The sequence below is a fragment of the Pan troglodytes genome, chromosome 3, assembly GCF_028858775.2.
Source record: "Pan troglodytes isolate AG18354 chromosome 3, NHGRI_mPanTro3-v2.0_pri, whole genome shotgun sequence".
Lineage (NCBI taxonomy): Eukaryota > Metazoa > Chordata > Mammalia > Primates > Hominidae > Pan > Pan troglodytes.
The window spans coordinates 2,206,875-2,233,097 of NC_072401.2; the positions used below are offsets into that span (position 1 = coordinate 2,206,875).

Sequence of the window (26,223 nt, forward strand, 5' to 3'; positions counted from 1 at the left end):
ACACACATCCAGTTTTAACAAGTAACAAAGCTCCCATGCATCAGATGCCTCCCCTAGCATAATGTCTCACCAGCAGCACTGCAATTAGCACATGCCACCCACGCAGTCAAGACAGAGGCCACCTTCCCCAGCTCCCGGTGCTGCCCGTTCACAGACGCGCTTGTCTCCATGTCTGCTGCTGTCACCTGGAGTGCTCTCTGAACAGGATCATGCAGGAGTCACCTCTGGGGTTCCCTGAGGACCCACTGGGGGTGCTATGGGTGTGCCGGGTTAGGCCTCTCACTGCCATGCGGCATTCTGCAGCATGCGTGCCCTCCTTAGCCGAACCCTTCGCCCACTAAGCTGGGCTCCGCCAGTTGATCAGGAATGAGGATGCTTTCTGTCTGCTTTCTTCTCCCTGTCCTCCTGGGGGCTGGCTGGCCTCCGTTTGATTTCGCTCTGGTGGTCTGGAGTCTCTGTGCACCATTTTCAGTGTTGCTCTAGGGATCACGATACACAATCCACGGACGCAGCTCACTGTAGTGCAGTGGAGTCGGCGCTCCACCCACGAAGGCAAGTGCTGAAGCTTCCCCTCCGTCTGTTCTGAGTCTCAGCCGTCGCCTCCACTCGCATCGTCGCCTCCACCCACACCGTGGAGCCCGTCCCTCAGCCCCGCTCGCTGCAGAAGGCGCAGGGAGACGGCAGCTCGCCATGCCGACCCTCGCCCTGGTTGCTGGGAACTCTTCCTGCTGCGCCGAGGTACTTTCTCTTACTGTTTCCTTTCTGGTCGAGGAGCTTCCCTCAGCCCTTCCTTTAGGGGAGGTCTGCTGGTGACACAGTCTTAGCTTCCTTCCCTCTGATACTGCCTTGGCTCCCCATCATTGCTATATTTTTGCTGGTTATAGATCCTGGATTGACAGTTCTTTTAACACTTGAAAAATAATGCTCCACTTCCTCTGGTCTCCACAGTTCCTGATGAGAAATCCATTGTCATTCAAATTTTCCCCTAATGGTAAAGATGCCGTTCTTGGCCAGGAACAGTGGCTCACGCCTGTAATCCCAACATTTTGGGAGGCCAAGGTGGGAGACTCACTTGAGCCCAGGAGTTCCAGACCAGCTTGGGCAGCATAATAGTAAGACCTCATCTCTACAAGAAAAATAAACAAAACTAGCCGGTGTGGTGGCACAGGCCTGTGGTCCTAGCTATTCAGGGGGCTGAGGTGGGAGGATGGCTTGGGTCCAGGAGATCAAGGCTACAGTGAGTTGAGATTGTGCCAGTGGACTGCACTCCAGCCTGGGCAACAGAACAAGACACCATCTCCCCCAAAACCCAAAAAAAGACCTGGCATTCATAAATGAAACGACACACACACACACACACACACACGATGCCTTTCTCTCACTGCCTTAAAAACCCTTTGTCTTCAGGGTTCATTAGTTTGACTCTGACGTGACTTGCTGTGAATTTATTTGGATTTATCCTACTCAGGGTTCACTCAGCTTCTGAAATTTGCAGATTTACATCTTTAACTGAGCCTGGGAAGTTTTCAGCCAGCCATTATTTCTTGAGGTACTTTTTCAGCCCTGCTCTATCCTTTCTCCCCCGGAACATCAGATGACACAGATGGTCGACACTTGCTACAGCACAGGCTGTGGGGCTCTGTGCAATGTTTTCTACTATTTTCTCTCTGTTGTTCAAACAGGTAATTTCTATCATTTTATCTTAATGTTTACTGGTTCTGTCTTTTACCTTATCCATTCTGCTGTTGAGCCCACCCAGGTTTTGACTTTAGATATTGTATTTTTCAGTTGTAATTTTTCATTTGGTTCTTCTTTTTCAAATTTTTTTGAGAGACAGAGTCTCCCTCTGTTGCCCAGGCTGAGTGCAGTGACACAATCACAACTCACTGCAAGCTCAATCTCCCAAGCTCGAGCAATCTTCCTGCCTCAGCCTCCTGAGTAGCTGGAGCTACAGGTGCAAGTTATCAAGCCCAGCTAATTTTTAAATTTTTTTGTAGAGGTGGGGGGTCTCACTATGTTGCCCAGGAAGGTCTCAAACTACCAGGCTCAAGCAGTCCTCCCACCTTGGCCTCCCAGAGTGCTGGGATTATAGATGTGAGCCACTGTGCCTGGCCTTAATATCTTCTCTCAATATCTTTTATTATTATTAATAACATATTTCTTCTCTTTCTTTGCCCAGATCTGTTTTTCACATGTTCTGCTCTGTTGTGGCTTTTGGAGCTCTGCGCTGGTGGCTGTTTGAGGCCCAGGTGCAGGGTCTCTAACTGTCATCTCAGGGTTGGTACCAGGCGTTGCTTTTTCTCATTCACTGATACCTTCCCGCTTCTTGACTCTAGATCTGACTTCCAGTGTGTCGCAGCTGACCTCCTCCGGTGCATGGTGGCATGGGCGGTGGGTATTCTAATTTGCACAGAGTTTGCAATTGATGATCTGGCATCTACCAATCCCAGGACCAAGCTAACAAGGCCAAAGCTGTTTCCACTTCCCTATGGTCCAGCTTTCATGGGCCAACCGCAAACCCTAACGTCTGTGTTTCCCTTCCTGCCCAGTCAGACATGTCTCCACCTACTGCAGACAAGGAAGGCAGGCATCGTCCCCCCCAGCTTACTGCTCCCCATGGGTGTGGAGGTTTTGTGGGGCTGAGTGACAGGGGAGCTGTGGGTAACACATTTCTCTCAATGGCATTGACCTCTCCATGTTGTCACTCACTCACATCCATAAGCGAAATCCCAGGCATATTTTAGAAGTGGTGGGAGCGCTGCCTCGTAAGAAGTGCAGGCTCCCCATCCAGCCTCCACAGACATCTGCGGGACAGCGGTGCTGCTTGCTACCGCTGGGAACGGGTGGGTGGGAGTTCTGGCTCTCACAGGTGTCTCCCCCAGCAGGAGGGCAGAAGCATCTCAGTACTGTTTCCCACCTGGCTCCCACTGGCACCATGGTAGACGTGACCTTGTTCCTGCTGGGCAGTGGTCAAAGTCCCAACTCTCCGCTGGGCCCCCAAGGCCACCCCAGTGGTGGGGGAGTGTGGCGGATACACTGTCAGATGAGAGGAAAGCTCAAGCCCCCACCTGGTCTCCACTGACACCACAGGGGCTGGCCCCCTCAGCCTTCTCTGACACCATCACCACCAGGGCTGGGGTGCCTGTTGTGTCCCGGCAAGGGCGGGATACAGGCTCCCCACATGGCCTTGCCTTGATTCATGGAAATGACTGGCCCTCAACCTGCTCACCAGAGATGCAGGCAGGCTCTTCCTGGAAGAGTTCAACACTGCCCTGAACCTCTTTGTCTTCCACAGACAATGCCTGCATTCAGGAAAAACTAAACACTACAAACAAAATCAGAAGGGAGAGCAAAAGAAAAAGGCCTACGGACCACCCAGTTATTAGAGTAATCAATGTGAACTAGGGTTAGTGCATTCAAAAAGACAGATGACAAGATGAACAGTTTTACCTGAGAACTGAAATCTTAAGAGCTCCTAGTATGAATAAAAGAGTAACCAGCCGGACACAGTGGCTCATGCCTGTAATCCCAGCACTTTGGGAGGCCGAGGTGGGCAGATCACTTGAGGTCCAGAGTTCGAGGCCAGCCTGGCCAATGTGGTGAAGCCCTGTCTCTACTAAAAAATACAAAAAATAGCCGGGTATGGTGGCGGGCGCCTGTAATCCCAGCTACTCTGGAGGCTGAGGCAGGAGAATCGCTTGAACCCAGGAGGCGGAGGTTGCAGTGAGTCGAGATCTCGCCACTGCACTCCAACCTGGGCAACAAGATCGAAACACCGTCTCAAAAAAAAAAAAAGGAGTAATCAGACCTAGAAGGAGGGCAGCGCCCTGAAAGCACAAAAGGGCGTGAAGCACACAGGCAAGCAAGTGTGATGGACAGGACAGGGCAAAGGGGCAAATGGACCCTCGATGAAGACCCTGATGTGAGGAGAGAGGCAGAGAGGCACTGTCATCAATAAGCAGGATGAACACAAAGACAGACACACCTAAGCAAGTTATTATAAATCTGACGAAATCCAAACAGAGAGATCATCTGAGAAGGTGCCAGAGAAAAGACATCCATCTTCAAAGGATCTGCAATCTGCAAGTGGCAAGACTCCTAGTGAGCTTATTTTCGATCGTTCAGCATCTTCCAGAGTTTCTACAATGAGGACATGCTGCTTTTATCATCAGGAAAAAAAAAGGTAAAACACCAGAGTTGTGGCACGGAGTATGGCCAGGCTCACCTTGTCGTCTGCCTTTATGGAGCGCAGCCGCATAGTAAGCTGGAAGCGCAGGAAGTTGTTGGTGCCGATGGACTGTAGCTCCAGCAGCTTGCACAGGGCCACCAGCTGCGGCCGTGTCAGGTTGTCCAGGGTCAGCTCATCCTCAAATAATTTGGAAAAACGCATGATTTCCTCATTGCTGGGCCTCTCCCCTGTCTCCCGGATCTGCGGAAGTGGTCACAAGGGTCATCCCCGGGACACGCGCCCACCCGGCTCCCTCCCACGACCAACCACATTCCCAAAGGGTGCTGCCTCTCATCCTCAGGGACTCAAACCACTGACTTCTTCTTCTTTTTTTTTTGTTTGTGACAGGGTCTCGCTCTGTCACCCAGGCTGGAATGCAGTGGTGTAATCTCGGTTCACTTCAACCTCCACCTCCTGGGTTCAAGGGATTCTCCTGCCTTAGCCTCCCGAGTTGCTGGGATTTCAGGCTGCGCCACCACACCCAGCTAATTTTTGTATTTTAGTAGAGATGGGGTTTCACCATGTTGGCCAGGCTGGTCTCAAATACACGACCTCAAGTCACCTGCCCAGCTTGGCCTCAAACCACTGACTTCTGACTCCGGTGCTGGGCTAGCCTGGGGAAAGGTGGCGTCTGGCCTGTGGACCTCTCCTGCCTGAACCAGCAAAGCTGAGGCTGCTGTCTGCTGGGGGAGACGCCCGGGCCCACAGGCTGCTGCATGCAGGTCCTGTGATCCTCTCTCTGCCACAGAAGTGGCCGGGACCCTGCTGCTCTGGGGCAGGAAGAGGTGCACCTGTGTGCACCTGCATCTCCCACGGATGACTGCCTGAGCCTTGGGGGAGGGGTGGCCATCTAGCTCTTTAGGGAGAGCTAGAGTCCCTTAGCGCGGATCACTCAGGGCCCTTTGGGCGATCCTCTGCAGTTCCTACCACCTGAGGGACAAGCCACCAGCTCAGTCTCTGCCAAGAGCTGGGCTAGGAGGGTACCTAGCAGAGGTGACAGATGAGGGAGGACGAGCCTGACTTGGTGCCCAACTCAAATTGTAACATGCAGGATGCCAGCTCTGAGACACTGTTTCAGGTGTGCTCCTGAAGCCGCCCTATGCAGCACACCCCAATGCAGGTGACTGCAAGCACATCCTTCTTGGCAGCTGGGCGGCCCAGGAAAGGTTGGGACGGGCCCCTCCTCCTGCTCTGCAAGGCACAACGTCCTGGGTGAGGCTCCCAAAGCATGGCTCCCCCTAAAACATCTTGCTGGAACCACCACCCACTCCCTGGGGGGCTCAGCAGCCCCATGGCTGTGTCGCCTCCTCCCGAGAGGCTTCTCCGTGGTTAGGCCTCGGCCTGGCAGTCTTTTCTGTCAAGGGCCAGACAGCAAGTGTTTCTGGCTTTGCAGCCATGGAAACCACTCGCCTCTGTGCTGCAGCGGGCAAACCCCACAGACAATGCACACGCATGGCTGGAGTTTCTCGCCCCTGGTTTAAGCTCTTCCTGCACTTCAGACACATCCTTCTCACTCCAAAGTGGCACAAGTCCCTCAAGCCAACAACACTGGCCTCGTGAACCCCATCTAGTCCTCAGGGATCTCGTCCGTGGCAGCTGCCCTCTCCCCATCCTCACCTCACTCACCACATGCCCGCAGGAAACCTCAAGGGCCGCTCCTCCTCTCCAGCCCCCACTGCTCCCACAGTCCAGGCCTCTGACCAGCCCCTGGGACCTGGGACCTTCTTGACTGACTCCAGCCAGAGGGCAATGCCCAGCAGAGGAGCCCGGCCAAGCCACCCACACCTCACACCATCAGGGTCTCAGGCTCCTCATGGGTCAGATTCTACTGCTCCTGGACAGCTGCAGGGTGATGAGACACAGACGCCCATAATTCTGAAGGCTGACGAGGTGCAGCCACCACAGCTCAACTCACTGGGAGCTCGTGAGGGCAGACTCCTAACACTCCACTGGCCCCCGACTGAGCCTCCTGGGTAAACTTTCAAGCGCCAGCCAGCACCTGGAGGAGCTCCACTCTGCTGAGCACAGCGAAAGGGAAACAGAAAATCAGGGAAGGCTCCCTTGTGAGGTCACAGGGACTCAGACGTATCACAGCACCTTCTGGAAAAACACAGAGAAGTCTTTGGTGGCGCTGCCCTTGGCTGCCTTGTTCTTCAAGGCCATCTCCTCGATGGTGTCCTGGAGGAACTTGGCCAGCTCCAGCTTGACCCGAAGCTCCTTCTTCAGCCTCTCCTCCTGCAAAGGCAGAGAGGGCACTGCATTCCAACTGCTCAGACTGTGGTTCGGGCAAGGAAAACATCTCACGCCTGTGCCCGACCCCCACTCCCAGAAACATTTCATAAAACACTGACTCTCATCTAAGTGCAATACATTCTCAAACTCTTTTATTTCATGGTTTTAAAAAGTACCCGTGTGGGCCGGGCACAGTGGCTCATGCCTGTAATCCCAGCACTTTGGGAGGCCAAGGTGGGTGGATCACCTGAGGTCAGGAGTTTGAGACCAGCCTGGCCAACACGGTGAAAACCTGTCTCTACTAAAAACACAAAAATTAGCCAGGCATGCACACCTGTAATCCCAGCTACTTGGGAGGCTGAGGCACAAGAATCGCTTGAACCCAGGAGGTGGAGGCTACAGTGAGCTGAGATTGCACCACTGCACTCTCCAGCCTGGGTGACAGAGCGAAACTCTGTCTCAAAAACAAAACAAAACAAAAACAAACAAACAAACAAAACCAAACAAACTCGTGTGATTCCCTAAAGCAAGGATTGGCACACTTTCCGTAATGGGCTAGACAGGAAAGCGCCTGGCCTTCATGGCTGTGTGGTCTAAAACAAATGCTTAACTCTGCTGGTGCCTCACAGACAAGACACATGACTGGGCATCGCAGGTCCCCACAGGGCTCTACTGAGAACAGGCAGGGTCCTGATCTGGCCTGTGGGCTGCAGCTGGCTGACCCTGCCCTAGAAGGACCTCATGACTCCCCTATAGCACTGGTAGGGGAGTGTTCCTGGTCTAGAAACCTGTATTTTAAAATACATTGAGCTGGAAGCAGTGGCTCACACCCATAATAACACTTTGGGAGGTCATGGCAAGAGGATTACTTGAGCCCAGGAGTTTGAGACCAGCCTGGGCAACATAGCAGATCTTGTCTATAAAAAAAAAAAAAAAAAAAAAAAAATTAGTCAGATGTGGTGGCTTAGCCTGTAGTCCCAGCTATTCGGGAGCTAAGACAAGAGGATCACTTAAGTCCAGGAACTTGAGGCTGCAGTGAGCCGTGATCGCACCACTGCACTCCAGCCTGGGTGACAGGGCGAGACCTGTGTATGGTGGCACACACGCCTATAATCCCAGCTACTTGGGAGGCTGAGGCAGGAGATTCGCTTGAACCCGGGAGGCAGAGGTTGTATGCAGTGAGACAAGATCGCACTGCTGCACTCCAGCCTGGGTGACAGAGCAAGACCCTCGTTCAAAAATAAATAAATAAATAACGAAATAAAGAAAAACAAATCCAAAACCCAGCATCCACTAAATAATTATTGCACAGCACAAGGACAATATGAAGATACATAAAGTCTCAAAAATATCTAGCACCTGAAAAGTCACAAACAAGGAAGCTATCACAATGAATGTCAGACTCATTCTAAAACAAGCAGTTGGGATGCTGCCCTTACCTTGAGTGACTGAGTCTCAAATGTGGATGGCAACATGTTGGGGAAGAGCTTCACAGCAACAGGCAGCAGAAACTCCATGAACGGCACCACCACGAACACAAGGAACGGCACCAGGCGGAAGAGGTCAGCGCAGATCCGGAGAAACTGGAAGGGGCGGAATCCATCAGAGGGGAGCAGAGCACATGTGGGAACAGGGGCAAGGGGTGTGAGCATTTCTCCTATAATGGTTTATAGGCACAACCTCAGGCAGCGACTCACAGGACCCACTGAGGACTCTAAGTTCCAGAACCACTTAGCAGACCATTCCCAAAACCCACTTCTTTCTCAGGGTCCAAAGCAGGTACCAGCAGCCTCCAGAAAAGCAGGGTATGGTGCTGACACCAAGGGCCACTGGGTGCTCCCAGCGATCGAGTCCTCCAAGGACACCGGCCAGCACTCTGGGCTCAGGGGCCAGCAAGTGAGGGCTGCAGGCTGAGGACTGGGCATTACTAGCGTGGTGGAGAGTCACCAGGATAGGCTGAGCCACACCTTCTCTTGGAGGGTGCTCTATAAGGAGGGCTTCTCTCGTGTTTCCTAAGACTATACTACAAAGCAATCATTAGGAAAAAACCCAAGTATTTCATTGACATAAACAAACTAGTACTTGATGCCATTAAAGAAACATCCAATTTGAAATAATCAGAAATCCCTGTGAAGCCTGAACAACTGCTGGAAAACAGCGCGGGTGATGCTGCCCCTCCTTGGTGCTGCTCACAGGGGTCCCTTGGCCAAGGTGTTCCATGTAGTTCCTACGTTTCCTGCGTTTCCACTGGCAACAAGTGAGCGTTCCCAGGGAGACGCCCTGAGAGCAGCAATGTCCTCCTCCTCATCAGCCTCTCTCCCGACCCCGCGCTCATTGAGCCAGCCTCCACTCTCATGGGCACAAAACAGGGGCTGCTTAACTCTCCTATCTTGTCATCTGCAGGAGGGGAGAACCCTGCCTTCCTATACATTCATTTTTCTGTTTTTTATCGCACTGGACCCATGGACTCCTGTTTTTTTTGACTGATTTACAATTTATGGCTGTCTTTATTCCCAAACGGTGCCATATTTGGGCAGGACATATCCTTAAAGCTGGCACATGTATTTTTTGATATGCCTCATTAATTTTTTTAGCAGTTCTACTGAGGTGTAATTTACATACCATAACATTCAACTATTTTAAATAAATTTGATGATTTTTGGTAAATTTATACATTGCAAAACCATCACTAAAATCCAAATTTACAAGTTTTTTTTTTTTTTTTTTTTTGAGATGGCATCTAGCTCTGTCACCCAGGCTGGAGTGCAATCGCCCGATCTTGGGTCATTGTATCTCCATCTCCCTGGTTCAAGCGATTCTCCTGCCTCGGCCTCCAGAGTAGCTGGGATTACAGACATGCGCCACCACGCCTAGCTAATTTTTTTAAATATTTTTGGTAGAGACAGGGTTTCACTATGTTGGCCAGGCTGGTCTCAAACTCCTGACCTCAGGTGATCTGCAGCACTGGCCTCCCAAAGTGCTGGATTACAGGCGTGAGCCACCACACCCAACCAAGAAAATAACTTCTTAAATGTTTGTAAACACAAAAGCAGAACTACAAATCCCAACCTTTTAGAGCACATTTCAGTGCACAGGATTATCTTTTTTTTTACTTTTTATTTTTTTGAGATGGAGTCTCACTTTGTCTCCAGGATACAGTGCAGTGGGCGCGATCTCGGCTCACTGCAACCTCTGCCTCCTGAGTTCAAGTGATTCTCCTGCCTCAGCCTCCTGAGTAGTTGGGATTACATGCGCCCGCCACCACGACCGGCTAATTTTTGTATTTTTAGTAGAGACAGGGTTTCACCGTGTTGGCCAGGATGGTCTCCATCTCTTGACCTCGTGATCGGCCTGCCTCGGCCTCCCAAAGTTCTGGGATTACAGGTGTGAGCCACTGCGCCCGGCCAGGATTATCTTTAAAAAGGAAGGCTGGTGCCGGGTGCAGTGGCTTTGGGAGGCCTCCCAGCACTTTGGGAGGCCGAGGCAGCAGGACTGCTTGAGGTCAGGAGTTTGAGACCAGCCTTGGCAATATAGTGAGACCCAGTCTCTACGAAAAATTTAAAAATTAGCCTGGCATGGCAGCGTGCGTCTGTGGTCCCAGCTACATGGGAGGCTGAGGTAGGAGGATCCCTTATGCCCGGGAGGGCTGAGGCTTTGGTTAGCCATGAGGTTGCAACTGCACTCCAGCCTGGGTGGGGGAGCGAGACCCTGTCTCAAAAATAAAAATAAGTAAATAAACAGTAGAGCCACAAAAACGTAATATAAACCCCAAGAGCTAGAAACCATGAGGTGTTCTTGGGAGGAAAGGATGGAGCAGACAGGAGATGAGGCTGCACCTGGGAGAGAGTGGACTCGATTCCCACATAGGGCTGCACTCTCTGAGGCCCATGGTGTCCCATGGCTCTCACAGAAGCAAACAATATCTGTGCTGAAGAAACTAGCTCACCACCTACATCACACAAGGTTTACCCCTCTGAAGTGAGATTCCATCTCTTTTAAATTAAAAAATTAATTTAAAATAAACTAATTGAGCTTCTAGAGTTAAAAACATAGGCACTGAAAATAAAACCTTGGTGGCTGCATTAAACAAGATTACTTCAGCTGAAAAGAGAATGAATAAAATAGAAAGAAAACATCTAGATTGCAGCCCCGAGACAAAGACAGAAAATGGAGAATCTTTTCAGAACCGTGAAGGACAGCAGGAGCTGGTGCACCAGAGGACAAACCAGGAGCCCCAAGAGCCTGGGCACTGGTGAGCGAGCAGGTTCTATCACAGATGGCAGATGTGGAACCTTGGGGTCAGAAGCACGGATCCCAAAAATAAAAACAACTCACCCAGAGGGACGCGCGCAGCCCCTCCAGACAGACCTTGAAGCAATTAAGACAGAAAGGGCCTGCACCTGCAGCAGAGGTGCAACTGTGCAGATGCAGACCCCCCCCCAGGAAACAGCAGTGGAGAGCCAGGGCATGGCATCAAGAGGGTGAAGGCATCGAGAGTGGGTGGAGGTGTGTGCTGAAAACTGCTGGTGGGAAAGAGTTGAAGCAGGAGCAGACGGTGTTGCAATTCAATTCGGTGGTGAGGTGCGCCTTTCCATAGGTGTGGTGTTATGACAGGTATCGGTTCCTGGCTCTACTGCCCTTGTTACAGTCTTGTGATAATGTTAGGTGTGTCAGGCCTTGGGGGCAGGCCTCTGACCTCTCTACGCTCCTTTCACCTGCCCTAAGGCAGGTCACTAATCTTCCCAACTTCCTGACTATGGGTTTTAAGACCCTCCCTAAAGAGGGTTCCGTCCTATTCCCTGAGGGAAGGAATGCCCAAGAGGACTGGGTTCAAGGAGCTTCCAGAAAGCTGAACACGGTAGAGGTTCACCGGGGGTTGCAACCTGGGAAGCATGGAAGATCCATGCCCCTTCCCCGTACATACCTTGCCTTACGGTCTCTTCACCTGCATCCTTTGCACTATGCTTTATAGTAAACTGATAAATTTAAGTGTTTCTCTAAGTTCTGTGAGCCGCTCCAGCAAATTAATCAAACCCAAAGGGGCGGGGGTGGGTGTCACACCTCATGTAGCCCATAAATACGTATACCTACTATGTACCCACAAAAACAAAACAATTTAAAAACAAAGAGGGGGCCAGGCACAGTGGCCCACGCCTATAATCCCAGCACTTTTCGAGGCCAAGGCAGGTGGATCACTTGAGGCCAGGAGTTCGAGAGCAGCCTGGCCAACAGGTGAAACCCCTCTCTACTAAAAATACAAACATTAGCCAGGTGTGATGGTATATGCCTGTAGTCCCAGCTACTCAGGTGGCTGAGGCAGGAGAATCACTTGAACCCAGGAGGCGGAGGTTGCAGTGAGCCGAGATTGTGCCACTGCACTCAGGCCTGGGCGACAGAGTGAGACTCTGCCTCAAAAAATAAAAATAAGGTTGGGCGCGGTGGTTCACGCCTGTAATCCCAGCACTTTGGGAGGCCGAGGTGGGCAGATCATGAGGTCAGGAGATCAAGACCATCCTGGCTAACACGGTGAAACCCCGTCTCTACTAAAAATACAAAAAATTAGCCGGGCGTGGTGGCGGGTGCCTGTAGTGCCAGCTACTCGGGAGGCTGAGGCAGGAGAATGGTGTGGACCCCGGGGGGCGGAGCCTGCAGTGAGCCGAGATCGCACCACTGCACTCCAGCCTGGGCGACAGTGAGACTCCGTCTCAAAAAATAAATAAATAAATAAATAAAAATAAAAATAATAATAATAAAAAAAAACAAAGGGGGGGTGGTGGGAACCTAACTTGAAGCCAGTCTGTCAGAAGTTCCGAGAGGCCTGGACTTGAGACTGGTAGGGGGCATCTTGGGGACAGAGCCCTCACCCTGTGGGATCTGATGTTATCTCTGGGTAGACAGTATCAGAACTGAATCAGAGGACACCCAGCTGGTGTCTGCTGCGTGGTCTTCTATGTTGATGACTGTTGTGGTGGAGGGTAGAGGAAATACACAGGTAAACTGAGTTTTTCCTAGGCAATAGGTTTTACCGATTTTTATTCTCTACCAAACAGAAAGCAAGCACTAAAAATATTTTTCAAGCAATCTACAGAGTGAAAAGAATTTGGGCCGTGCCCTCACACCTGTAATCCCAACACTTTAGGAGGCTGAGGTGGGAGGATCATTTAAGCCCAGGACCTTGAGACCAGCCTGGGCAACAAAGTGGGACCCTGGATCTATAAAAAACAATTAGCCAGGTGTGGTGGCACATGCCTGTGGTCCCAGATACTCGGGAGGCTGAGGCAGGAGGATCGCCCATGCCCAGGAAATTGCGCCACTGCACTCCAGCCTGGGTGATAGAGCAAGAAAAAAAAGAAAGGACTAGACATGTCCCCATTACCTGCCTGCGCTCCCGGCGGGTCAGGCTGTGGCCGTTGAGGATGCGCCAGAGCATGCGTGCCGCGATCTTGGTGTCGATCCATAGCAGGCGGAAGCCATGGTAGTAGTGCTTCAGCTCGTCCAGCACCCGCTGCCCCAGGGACTTCTTCACCACCACCTCTGCGGGGGGGCTGTACACTGGGCCGCCTTCCTCCAGCTTCTTGTTCTTGTCCTTCAAGGACTTGAGGGACTTCTCTACTACCGAGTCATCGCGGACAGGGCGCGAAGAGTGCCAGCCACGCACAGGAAGGCACTGAGGTCCCACAGCCACAAAACCCACAGAGGTAGAGGTCCATGGTGCTCTCGACACTATGCGAAGGCACTCGGGCCTCAGAGTCCAACAGCCGAGGTGATCGCCTCTGGAGGATGGGTACACAGGGTGGATGGGAGTGCAGCAGCCAAATGGAACATTCCTTGAAAAGGGAAGAGTGGAAAACAGTAGTAAGAGCCAGCACTAGCCTTTGACAGCTCAGCACCGAACACCAACAGCAGCAAAACCCACATGCCCCGTGCCATGCCATGTCACAACCACACACAATCCCACCTACTTCCTGATGTTTTGCACTGCCCGCTGGGGAGCCCTTCGGAAGGGAGGCCAGGACAGTGTGCAGCCCCCTCAGCCCCACAGCACGTCAGACAGGAGCATGGGCGGGCGATCCCCACAGAAAGGCAGGCAAGTCAGACACAAACACAATCAGCAAAGGCTGGATCCCTGGGTGGGTCTCCCAGGCCCACTCCCAGAGACTTGGGGAGGTAGGGTGCATTGCTTTGGCACTTCGTGGGGGAATGGAGTGCAGAGCAGAGACTTTGTTGACTTTGGAGGTCCTCTCCTCCAACAAGTGACTTTCTGGAAAGACCCGTGGCTCTTGAACAAGTCCTGCAAATCAGTAAGGGTGCTCGCTGACCTCAGACCTCTACACTAGCTGCCCGCAGGCACCAGAGCAAAACAACAAAATCCAAAGAATAAGGGCCAAGGCCCATCTCCTCCTCCTCTACCCACCTGCCCACTCTGTCCGGCACCAGCAGGCTCCAAGCCCAGAGCCTCACACCTGCCCCCCCGCCTGGACATCCCTAGCTCATGCCCTTGCTTCACTCAGACCTCCCTGACCACTCCACCGCTCTCGCCTCTCATCCACAGTGCTGCCTCCTAGCGGGTGCCCTGCTGATATCTGGCCGTCTTAGAGACCAGGTGCACACTGTGTGCACCACATTTGCTTTCTCCCAACTGGAATGTAGGCCAGCGAGGGCCAGAGAGCAGGCTCGAGGCCTCACAGGCAGCAGTGGGAGGCTGGCACTAACCCAGACCCATCTCGGTCCAGGCTGCATCGGCCCCAGTGGCCGCCTGTGCCATATCCACCCACAGAAAGGCCTTGAGGAGGCCACTGCAGCCTAAGCTTCTGCAGCATAGACCGTGCCTGGCCCAGAACCTATGGTTTGTGTGCAACACAGAGACCATCATCTGACCGCAGCGTGGTGCCACACCACCATTTACAGTCCAAAATTCAAACAGCTGACCTGCGCGAGGCCCATTCAGCCTCACGATCTCCTGCGTGTCTTGCCTGGCACACTAGAAACTCCCCTGCTGATTGGACACAAATCCCCCCGGGTGGCCCGAGCTCACCTAAAAGGCCATGTGTGTCGCATAACTTCACATCAGCTCCTCCTGCTTCCATCAGCTCTCTGTGCCTGGCCTGACGCCAGCAGCAAGGCCCGAGCTCCGGAGCAGACTGTTAGAGCTCAAATTCCAGCTCCACTACTTACTGCTGCGTGAACTTGACTGAGTAATTTAACCTCTCTGTGCTTTGGGAGCATTCCTCGTGAATTTGTGTGTTAACAGATACTAAGTACCAGGACGGTACCTGCAACGTGGGAACACCCACCAACGACGTGGCTCTCGTGATTACCACCGCCTTGCAGCCTCGGCGAAGCCACCAATCAGGGCTGGAAGCCAGGCGGGGAACTCTCTGGACCCGCTGCTTGTTTCTCAGATGGGGATCCTCGGCTTGCAGCCCAGAGAGGGCAGTGCGGCTGGTGCAGGGCACTGTCAGCCCAGGGCAGCTTAGAGCGAGCACACACCAGGATCAGAAGCCCGAGCAGCAGGGGCTCCACTCTGCACCAGTAATGGTCTGGGGACCTCCCCCAAGAACTCTCCCAGGCTCAAAATCTTCCCTCAATTACAGACATGCAAACCCAACACTGACCTCATGGAGAGGTTCTCAAGAATACGGGAAATAAGACACGCGGAAGGTGCCTGGTGGACACCAATGAGGCCTGGGAGGGGTGGGAAGGGGGACAGACACCCCACCTCGGTCACCTCCCCAATCCCTGTGAGGGCAGCTTCAGACTCTCTCCAGGCGCTGGCCCAGCCCCAGCCACCATGTCTCTAGGTTCTCCTCAGCTCTGGGGTCACCTCTGAGCCAGGAAGGGGCCCCTGAATCCACGCAGTCTTGAGTCAAGGCGTGCCGAGAGCCGAGCCACACAGAATGCAGCAGAGCCCACGCAGGCTCAGACTGCCCCCTGGCCAGGCTGTGTTCCTTCTGTGAGGTGGGCTCACCTCCCTGTGTGGGTGATGACAGTGCCCACACATGGGAATACACCTCCTCCCTGCATCAAGCTGAATTACACAACTCCACAACCCTCAGTTAGCAAGGAAGATGGTGGCTTCCACAAGAAGGCATGATGCCAGCAGTCACGGGGTGTTGACAGGCAAAGACGAAGACTCGGAAAAACAGACCAGGCAGAGAAGCACACGGTGGATTCAGTGAAGGCAGGGAGCCATTCAGAGTTGGGCACACCTGCAGGGGCCTGGTCCTCACCACAGTAACATCCCCCGGCAAATCCCATCAGCATTCACGCTAAGTACAGATTTAGAAATAAAAATAGCCTCACATCAGCTGAGGTTTCCCCACTGAGTGAGATTCAAGTTTGCTGGGTCTCACAACTGCTGTCTTACAGTTTGCTTACCCAAAGTCTGGGTGCTGCTTCTCTGCCTTTGTTTCTATGAGAAAGAAGGCTGGAAGCTGCTACATAATGTCCACGATGTTCTCTTGGATCAAAAATACTCCAGCAGGGCGCAGTGGCTCACATCTGTAATCCCAGAGCTTTGGGAGGCCAACGTGGGTGGATCACTTGAGGCTCGGAGTTCAAGACCAGCCTGGCCAACATAGTGAAACCCTGTCTCTACTAAAACTACAAAAATTAGCAGGGCGTGGTGGCACACACCTGTAATCTCAGTTACTTGGAGGGCTGAGGCGTGAGAACTGCTTGAAGCCGGGAGGTGGAGGCTGCAGGGAGGCAGAGGCTACAGTGAGCCGAGATTGTGCCACTGCACTCCAGCCTAGGTGACAGAGTGAGACTGTCTTAAAAAAAAAAATGCTCTATCAGCTGGGCACCATGGCTCACACCTGTAATCCCAGCACTGCACGAGGCCAAGGCAGGAGCGCTGCTCAAGTCCAGGAGTTCGAACCCAGCCTGGGCAACATAGTGAGACCCTGTCTCTACAGAAAAAAAAAAAAAAAAAAAAGGCCAGGCACAGTGGCTCACGCCTGTAATCCTAGCACTTTGGGAGGCCGAGGCGGGCAGATCATGAGGTCAGGAGTTTGAGACCAGCCTGGCCAATATGGTGAAACCCCGTCTTTACTAAAAGTACAAAAATTAGCTGGGCATGGTGGCACACGCCTATCACCTCAGCTACTCGGGAGGCTGAGGCAGGAGAATTGCTTGAACTTGGGAGGCGGAGGTTGCAGTGAGCCGAGATTGTGCCACTACACCCCAGCCTGGGCGATGGAGTGAGACTCTGTCTCCCGCACCCCGCCCAAAAAAATGATCCACCTACTCACCCTCAGAGATCTGGGCCATTTCATCTGAGGATTACCTGCATCTGTAAAATAACTGTTTACAAAAACTAATGTAAATGGTTACCATTTATAGCTACTTATCTGGTGACTACAAGGCTCACACCTGTAATCCCAGCACTTTGGAAGGCCGAGGTAGGTGGATCACCTGAGGTCAGGAGTTCGAGATGAGCCTGGCCAATGTGGTGAAAACTTTGTATTTTTGTACTAAAAATGCAAAGGTGTTTATATTGTGTGACCAAATAAAAAGTAAAATTTTTTGGCTGCTGAAACATTACCACCATCCATAATTCTTTTTTCTTTTTTTTTTTCTTTTTTTTTTTTTTTGAGACACAGTTTTGCTCTGTCATCCAGGCTGGAGTGCAGTGGCACAATCTGGGCTCACTGCAACCTCCACCTTCCAGGTTCACGAAGTTCTCCTGCCTCAGCCACCAAGTAGCTGGGATTATAGGCATGTGCCACCACGCCCAGGTAATTTTTGTATTTTTAGTAGAGATGAAGTTTCGCCATGTTGGCCAGGCTGGTCTTGAACTCCTAACCTCAAGTGATCTGCCCGCCTCGGATTACAGGCATGAGATTACAGGCATGAGCCGCTGCACCTTGCCTCATCCATAATTATTATATTATTATTTTTTTTGAGACAGACTCTCCCTCAGTTGCCCAGGCTGGAGTGCAGCAGTGTGATCCTGGCTCACTGCAACCTCCACCTCCTGGGTTCAAGCGATTCTCCTGCCTCAGCCTCCCAAGTACCTGAGACTACAGGCGCGCACCATCACACCCAGTTATTTTTGTATTTTTAGTAGAGATGGGGTTTCACCATATTGGCCAGGCTGGTCTTGAACTTCTGGCCTCAAGTGATCTGCCCACCTCAACTTCCCAAAGTGCTGGGATTAGAGACGTGAGCCACTGTGCCCGGCCTCATCCATAATTCTTGATAAGTAGACAAGTCCATCAAAACAGCTGTACAGTCCTCATTGTTTAAATTTTTAAGTAGATGTTCAAAATTGGTAACTTTAAAAAAAGTTACGTGAATAAAGTACAGCTTTTATGTTTTGTTGTTAGCCCAGGCTGGAGTACAGTGGCGCCATCTTGGCTCACTGCAACTGCCACCTCCCGGGTCCCGGTTCAAGCAATTCTCCTGCCTCAGCCTCCTGAGTAGCTGGGATTACAAGAACATACCACCATGCCCAGCTGATTTTTGTATTTTTATTAGAGATGGGGTTTCACCATGTTGGCTAGGCTGGTCTTGAACTCCTGACCTCGTGATCTGCCCGACTCAGCCTCCAAAAGTGTTGGGATTACAGGTGTGAGCCACCGTACCCGGCCAGCATTTATGTTTTAGTATGAAATTTAAATGCTAAAAAGTTGCTTGACAAATTCAACATCCATTCCTAATAAAAAGAGTAACAGACAGAACAAAGATTACTTAAACCCAAAAGCTAACATCATATGTCACAAACACTAGATCCTGTATTTTCTGCTATTGTGATACCGCATGACTGACTACAGCTGTTCTGACACAGATCTGGCTACTGAGCTAAGAAATGAAACCACCTCAGAAGCAGAAGCCCTGGGAAAGAAGAGGCAGATGATTACTATGTACTAAGATCACAGCCATAAACTAAACCTGGGCTGCTACAAGAGCTGAACAAATAACAGGAAAGGGGCCAGATACAAGAAAATTGTACAACTTAGCAACTTACGGGACAGCAATGATCACTTAGAAAAGATAATGAAAAGAAATAATGAAAATAATAAACATCTGGGAATTATCTAAAATGCAATGCATGTGGCCTATACAAAGAAAACAGGCCGGGTGCAGTGGCTCACACCTGTAATCCCAGCACTTTGGGAGGCCAAAGGCAGGAGGACTGATTGAGTCCAGGAGTTCAAGAGCAGCCTGGACAACATAGTGAGAACCTGTCTCTACAAAAAAATACCAAAAAGAAAAAAATTTAGCAAGGCATGTTGGTAATGCCTGTAGTCCCAGCTACTCAGGAGGCTAAGGTGGGAGAATGGCTTGAGCCTGGGAGATCAAAGCTGCAGTGAGCCATGATTGCACCACTGCACTCTAGCCTGGGCAATGAACAGAATGAGATCCTGTCTCAAAAAAAAAAAGTAATATTCCTTCCCAACTGGTTTAATGACACTTCAGATACAATCCCAAAAAGACTGTTTTAGAAGTGAAATGGTTCAGCTCATCTAGAAGGAAGGTTCAGACTGACGAGGTTTGGGGGAACTGGTCCCCAGGGAGGAACAACTGCTGGAGAACTCACTAAAGAAAATAACGGGAGCAGCTAGGCGCGGTGGCTCACACCTGTAATCCCAGCACTTTGGGAGGCCGAGGTAGGTGGATCACCTGAGGTCAGGAGTTTGAGATGAGCCTGGCTAATGTGGTGAAAATTTTGTACTTTTGTACTAAAAATGCAAAAATTAGCTGGGTGTGGTGGCGGCGTCTCTAATCCCAGCTACTAGGGAGGCTGAGGCAGGAGAATCGCTTGAACCCGGGAGGCAGAGGTTGCAGTGAGCCAAGATCGCACCACTGCACTCTAGCCTAGGTGACAAGAACAAAACTCGGTCTCAAAAAAAAAAAAAAAAAAAAAAATTAGCTGGGTGTGGTGTGCGTCCCTGTAATCCCAGCTACTCGGGAGGCTGAGGCAGATAACTGCTTGAACCCGGGAGGTGGAGATTGCAGTGGGCGGAGATCACGCCACTGCATTCCAGCTTGGCGACAGCGCGAGACTGTCTCAAAAAAAATAAAAATAATAAAAAAAAAAGAAAATGCAACCTTAAGCAAAAAGACATAAGAAAACCAATTTCTTTTCTCATCCAAAGTTATAATAAAACGTTATTCGTGGACCTTAAAGTTGCAGTTTCTGCCAGGCATGGTGGCTCACACCTATAATCCCAGCACTTTGGGAGGCTAAGGCAGGCGGATCACGGGAGGTCAGGAGTTCAAGACCAGCCTGGCCAACATGGTGAAACCCCGTCTCTAATAAAAATACAAAAATTAGCCAGGTGCGGCCAGACGCGGTGGCTCATGCCTGTAATCCCAGCACTTTGGGAGGCCATGGCAGGCGGATCACGAGGTCAGGAGATTGAGACCATCCTGGCTAACACGGTGAAACCCCATCTCTACTAAAAATACAAAAAATTAGCCGGGCATGGTGGCGGGCGCCTGTAGTTCCAGCTACTTGGGAGGCTGAGGCAGGAGGATGGCATGAACCCAGGAGGTGGATCTTGCAATGAGCTGATATTGCGCCACTGCACTCCAGCCTGGGTGACAGAGCGAGACTCCGTCTCAAAAAAAAAAAAAAAAAAAAATTAGCCAGGTGCAGTGAGGCATGCCTGTAATCCCAGCTACTCGGGAGGTTGAAGCAGGAGAATTACTTGAACCTGGGAGGCGGAGGTTGCAGTGAGCCAAGCATGTGCCACTGCACTCCAGTCTGGGTGACAGAGCAAGGCTCTGTCTCAAAAAAAAAAAAAAAAAAAAAAAAGTTGCAGTTTCCAAGAACCTACAGACATTAAATGAGACTTGCTGTACATCAAAATACTGACACTGGGCACTTTGAGGGCACAGTGGCCAGTGCCCACTCCAACTGGGAGTCCAACAATTAAATTCCATTTAATTCCTGTTACGGGACAGGAAGCCTTCTGTCCCCAGCTCTCCAAGTGCAACTGGGCACTGAGGTTAGAAATGTTTCTATACTGCCTATAGATTCACTGAGGCATGTGACAATCATTTTCAAAATGGAAAGATAAAGGTTTAAAAGAAACAAAGAACAGGAAAGTAGGATACACTGTTTCCCTCAAAAATCAAGAGTCACTCGTGACTCTCCACCATTTTCAAACCCTGTTTTCAAACAGACAGGTGCAGAGTGATACTGATTTACTCACAGGCAGTTCCTCAACCCCAGGGTGCTGGCACAGCTGAGATGAGCAGGATCCCCTGGACTACCTGTAACAGGAACAGGGGAAAATAAATGAGTAGTAAATCAGGGATTTATACTGATACCTTTTTTTGTTGTTGGTTTTTGGAGTTTCGCTCTTGCGCCCAGGCTAGAGTGCAATGGCATGATCTCGGTTCACTGCAACCTCCACCTCCTGGGTTTAATCGATTCTCCTGCCTCAGCCTCCTGAGTAGCTGGAATTACAGGTGCCCACCACCATGCCCAGCTATTTTTTTTTTTTTTTTTTTTAGTAGAGACAGGGTTTCATTCACCATGTTGGCCAGGCTGGTCTCAAACTGCTGACCTCAGGTGATCCGCCCGCCTTGGCCTCCCAAAGTGCTGGGATTACAGGCATGAGCCACCGTGCCCAGCCTTTTGTTCATTTTGATTTATTTGACTTTGCCCAGGCTGGAATGCAGTGGTACAGTCATGGCTCCCTGCAGCCTTGAACTCCTGGGCTCAAGGGATCCTTTTGCCTCAGCCTCCCAAGTAGCTGGGACTACAGGTGTGCACCATCATGCCAGGCTAATTTTTGTAAAGACGGGGTTTCGTTTTGTTGCCTAGGCTGGTCTCCAACTTTTGGCCTCAAGCGACCCTCCTGCATTGGTCTCCCAAAGTGTTGGGATTACAGGCGTGAGCCACCACGCCCAGCCTGAAACCTTCTTTTAAGTCTGAAAGAAGGCGGGGCGCCGTGGCTCACGCCTGTAATCCCAGCACTTTGGGAGGCAAAGGCGAGTGGATCACCTGAGGCCAGGAGTTCAAGACCAGCTTGACCAGCGGTGAAACCTCGTCCCTACTAAAAATACAAAATTAGCCGGGTATGGTGGCACATGCTTGTAATCCCAGCTACTTGGGAGGCTGAGTCAGGAGAATCGCTTGAACCTGGGAGGCAAAGGTTGCAGTGAGCTGAGATCGCACCATTGCACTCCAGCCTGGGCAACAAGAGTGAAACTCCGTCTCAAAAAGAAAAAAAAAATCTGAAAGAATACAGATCTCTTTTGTAGAAACCTCTGTAAGTTTCTGGAAGCCAGTTCTGAGTGTTGGAAGGTTTCAGAGCACTGCTAAGTGAAGGGTCTGCCCCAGTTATGAAAACAGTATCTGAAAGTAGTCCTAAAAAAAGATGGGAAGCCTCAAGTAGATCCTGACTCCAGACACCCCAAGAGGGAAGCCAAGCAGGCCAGCCCTAGGGAGGGAGCACTCCTACCGGTGGCACCATCCCCACTCACTTCAGCTGGCTCTAGTGGAAACATGACCTCTATGCAGACAGCCCTATAGAGCAAGCAATGATCCCAAGGGGCAAGAGCTGTAAGAATTACTACAACCGGACTGGGCGCAGTGGCTCACGCCTGTAATCCCAGCACAGACGTGAACCCGGGAGGCGGAGCTTGCAGTGAGCTGAGATCGCACCACTGCACTGCAGCCTGGGCGACAGAGCAAGACTCTGTCTCAAAAAAAAAAAAAAAAAAAAAAAAAGAATTACTAGAACCACAGGCCGGGCATGGTGGCTCACCCCTGTAATCCCAGCACTTTGGGAGGCTGAGGCGGGTGGATCACCTGAGGTCAGGAGTTCAAGACCGGCCTGGCCCACATGGTGAAACCCCATCTCCACAAAAATAAAAAAAAATTAGCCGGACATGATGGCAGGTGCCTGTAATCCCAGCTACTCAGGAGGCTGAGGCAGGATAATCACCTGAACCCGCGAGGCAGAGGTTGCAGTGAGCTGAGATCGCGCCATTGCACTCAAAAAAAAAAAAAAAAAAAAAAGAGAGAAGAACCACAAAAACACCAAGAGTAAGCCATTTCTTGTATAAACAACAGTGATAAGTGTACAGCACATTTTTAGGATTTCAACATGTTTTTGATGCTTTCCCCAACTTGCTCTAGTTCCTATAAGCATAAAGTCAGAGTTCATTCATATTACTGACATTCAGAGCCCATTGTGATCAAACTTCATGCTGGGAACAAGACTGGAATAGGAGCAGCAGGGCCAGAGGCACCAGCCCACGGAGGTGCCAGGCCAGGCTGTGCAGAGGATAGGCGGTGCCGGGAGACAGCAGGTAGCACCCTGAGATGCCCAGTGACCTTGAACCTCCAGGCAGTGGGGTTGCAATGAGTCAACAGCCAGGGAGCAGCAAGTGCAGCTTTAAGATGGGGGGAGCTCACTCCAGCCGGCAACGAGAGCCACCGTGAGAGGAGGGACAAGATGGGGAGGGCAGGCACTGACCCTGCTCCTAGTGGACCGAAACGTCACTTCACCTCATTTAACAGGAGGCAACTCTCCTGGTTCTGTGGGGAAGGAAATTCCTACTACGTGCCACATTTAGGGCTTGTAACAGTCCGGTCTGTGAACTGGGAGCTGGGTTAAGGGGAAAATGTTGGCTATGTTCTCATACACAGCAAGTTACATTTTAAGTTAAAATTCAAAGCACAGCACACGTGAGCATGCCACGGCTCTTCTCACTCCAGCTGAGACTAGCTTTGGCCCCCACCTTTCTCCACATGAAGAGGGCCCAGCGCATTCTCCGCTATCCTCCCCACACCATGGTACCTTCAGCCCCTCCACCCCTGCCCCGGCCAGCTCCTGTGCCTCAAGGGCTCCGCCCGGCAAGCAGGCAGGCTGGCAGGTCTCCCAGAGTTCCCTGATCTGTCCCCCAGTGACCCTACCTTCTCTCTAACACTGCCTGTCCCACTGGCTCCCTTACTAGGCTCTCCCCAAAACCTGTTCTGACGGCTTCTGTCCCCAGCTCTCCAAGGAACCCCCAGTCAAGGCCGTTCGGGGTGATGGGGATCATTGCTCCATGTCCCTCACGAGCACAGGTGTCATCTGTGGCCAGGCCCTGCTGGGAGCCCTTCTGTTCTTTTTTCCAACACCAACGAATTCTCCAACTGGGAGTCCAACAATTTAATTCCATACTGACACTACCCAGAGTTAGTGCAGACCTCACAGGGTACGGGCTCAGTCCCACAAGACTGCCCCCACTCCATGTGCCCAGGCTTACCCAACTTCAGCTGACCACACATTTGAGGGTTCCCATGACCGCCTTGGTTTTGATCATTCACAAGAATGACTCAGATGTCAGCAATGGGCTCTACTTACTATCCCAGTTTATTATAAAGGGTACCTGGTACCCAGGAACAACCAGACAGCAAGGCCAGGGAGGTCCCCAGCACAGGATCCTTCTTCCTGTGGAGCTAGGTGGACACCAGTGGGAAGCCTCAACAGCCTCCTCATCCAGAAGTTCCCATCAAGGCTTCATGACTGATTACAGTATTGGCCCACTGGCCATGGGGACTGAACTAAATCTCCAAACCCTCTCCCCTCCCTGGAAGGGGCAGGAAGTTCCCACCCTCTAATCACAGCATGGCCAGCACCTCAATCTAAGGGCCTGCCTGGAGTCACCTCATCAGCATAAACTCAGGTGCAGTGATAACGAATAACAGAAGACACTCCCAAACGCACGCCTGTAATCCTAGCACTTTGGGAGGCCAAGGAGGGTGGATCGCTGTTGAGCTCAGGAGTTAAGCCTGGGCAACAGAGACCCTGTCTACAAAAATTTTAAAACATCAGCTGGCAGGAGGATCGCTTAGAGGCTGCGGTGAGCCATGATCAAGCTACTGCACTCCAGCCTGGGTGACAGAGCAAGACCCTGTCTCAAAATACAAACAAATGAAAAAAGACACTCCCATCATTCAGGAAACTTCCAGGGTTTTCAGCCCTCAGTGCTGGTGCCAGGATCAGGTCAAAGAACAAACAAACCTTTCTTCACCTGGCTTCACCCGTGCCACTCCTGGGAGATCCTCCCTACCTGACCTCCACCTCCTCCCCAGGCAATCTCTTCCCTGACTTGAATACACACGCCCCACAGGTCTGATGGGCACGGCACAGTCCACACCTCCAAGAACTCTCAACTAGCGCCCCTCCTCATTCTGCTCCTCCCCAAGTCCTCCCCAGTTTCAACAAATGGCACTGTTGTCCCCAGGCGGCTCAGGCCAGAGGTCACCTCTCCCACACAGCCCTTAGAGTCCACCCTGCTTCTGCTCATAAAGCGACTTCCTCCCAAAAAGGACAATATAGAGAGGTGGGAGAAGAGTAACTGGGCAGTGAAAAACCTGACAAACACCACTTCAGCCTACTAATCAAGGTCAACATCAACAGTGACAAATCATTTGGACAGCATGGAGCCTCGACGTGATGTGATAAGGATGCTTCACCTCTGTGGTCTTCCTCCTGAAAAACCATCTTTCCCAGCTTAATCATGAGGAAACATCAAGAAATACCAGTAGAGCAGCACCCTACACTCCACCTGGGCAGTACTCCTCAAAGCTGTCAAGGTCACTGCAGACAAGGAAAGCCTGAGAGGCAATCAAGAAGGGTGGTACAGATGGGTCCTGGGACAGAAAAAGGACCTCAGAATGAAGAACGGGAGAGTAAAGAAAATCTGAATATGTTATGGACTTTAGTGAACAGTAACAGATCAAGGTCAGTTCATTAACTGTGACAACGAACCCTACTCATCTAAGATGTTAATAGCAGGGGCCTGCAGCACTCCACTCGGTGTATCACTCATCAGTTCAGGGACCTCCTCCACAGTCCAGCCCTGGGTCTCGCTGGCTCTGAAATCCCTACTGTTTCTACAGCAGACCTGCCAGTGTCCCTGTCACAAAGCACAGTAGTAACTACAGAAGACATTTGTGTTCCTGAAATGACAGAATCGCACATAAAAAGCTAATTATTATTATTATTTATCAAAAATCTGATACGTAAGCACGAAGTGTTAAAAGTACTTTTATCACCATCAAGAGGTCCAGAGAGAGCTCTAACATCTAACACAGCAACTGGAAAGACCACATGCTGAGCTCCACCTTCAGACTGTGCAGTTCCACCACTCAACATCCTCTCACCACTCCAAAAGTTTCAGTGGCTAACCAGCCATTATTGTAAAACTTACAAGAATTGGCCAGGCGAGGTGGCTCACGCCCGTAATCCCAGCACTTTGGGAGGCTGAGGTGGGTGGATCACGAGGTCAGGAGTTCAAGACCGGCCTGACCAACATGGGGAAACCCCATCTCTACTAAAAATACAAAAATCAGCCAGGCATGAGGGTGTGCGCCTGTAATCCCAGCTACTCAGGAGGCTGAGGCAGGAGAATCGCTTGAACCTGGAAGGCAGAGGTTGCAGTTAGCCAAGATCATGCCACTGCACTCCAGCCTGGATGACAGAGCGAGACTCCATTTCAAAAAAAAAAAATTACAAGAATTGGGGGCCGGGCGCGGTGGCTCACGCCTGTAATCCCAGCACTTTGGGAGGCCGAGGTGGGTGGATCACCTGAGGTCAGGAGTTCGAGACCCGCCTGGCCAAGACGGAGAAAACAGTCTCTACTAAAAATACAAAAATTAGCCAGTCGTGATGGCGGGTGCCTATAATTCCAGCAACTCGGCAGGCTGAGGTAAGAGAATCACTTGAACCCAGGAGGTGGAGGTTGCAGTGAGCCAAGATCACACCACTGCACTCTAGCCTGAGCAACAGATTGAGACTCTGTCTTTA

At 51.2% G+C, this 26,223-nt stretch overlaps 1 protein-coding gene across 4 annotated transcripts in view; it reads right to left on the minus strand.

The window, feature by feature from the left end:
- The window catches only part of LETM1 (leucine zipper and EF-hand containing transmembrane protein 1), a 43,561-nt gene that overhangs the window by 14,980 nt on the left and 2,358 nt on the right, over positions 1-26,223 (minus strand). For all 4 annotated transcript variants that reach the window (XM_054683708.2, XM_016951140.3, XM_016951138.3 and 1 more), the window contains exons 2-6: positions 20,626-20,686; positions 12,837-13,287; positions 7,900-8,043; positions 6,326-6,463; positions 4,226-4,429 (exon numbers count right to left, since the gene is read on the minus strand). In XM_054683708.2, coding sequence (XP_054539683.1) covers positions 4,226-4,429; positions 6,326-6,463; positions 7,900-8,043; positions 12,837-12,890 — 540 coding nt within the window. In that variant the 5' untranslated portion in view covers positions 12,891-13,287; positions 20,626-20,686. The remainder of the gene's footprint in view (positions 1-4,225; positions 4,430-6,325; positions 6,464-7,899; positions 8,044-12,836; positions 13,288-20,625; positions 20,687-26,223) is intronic.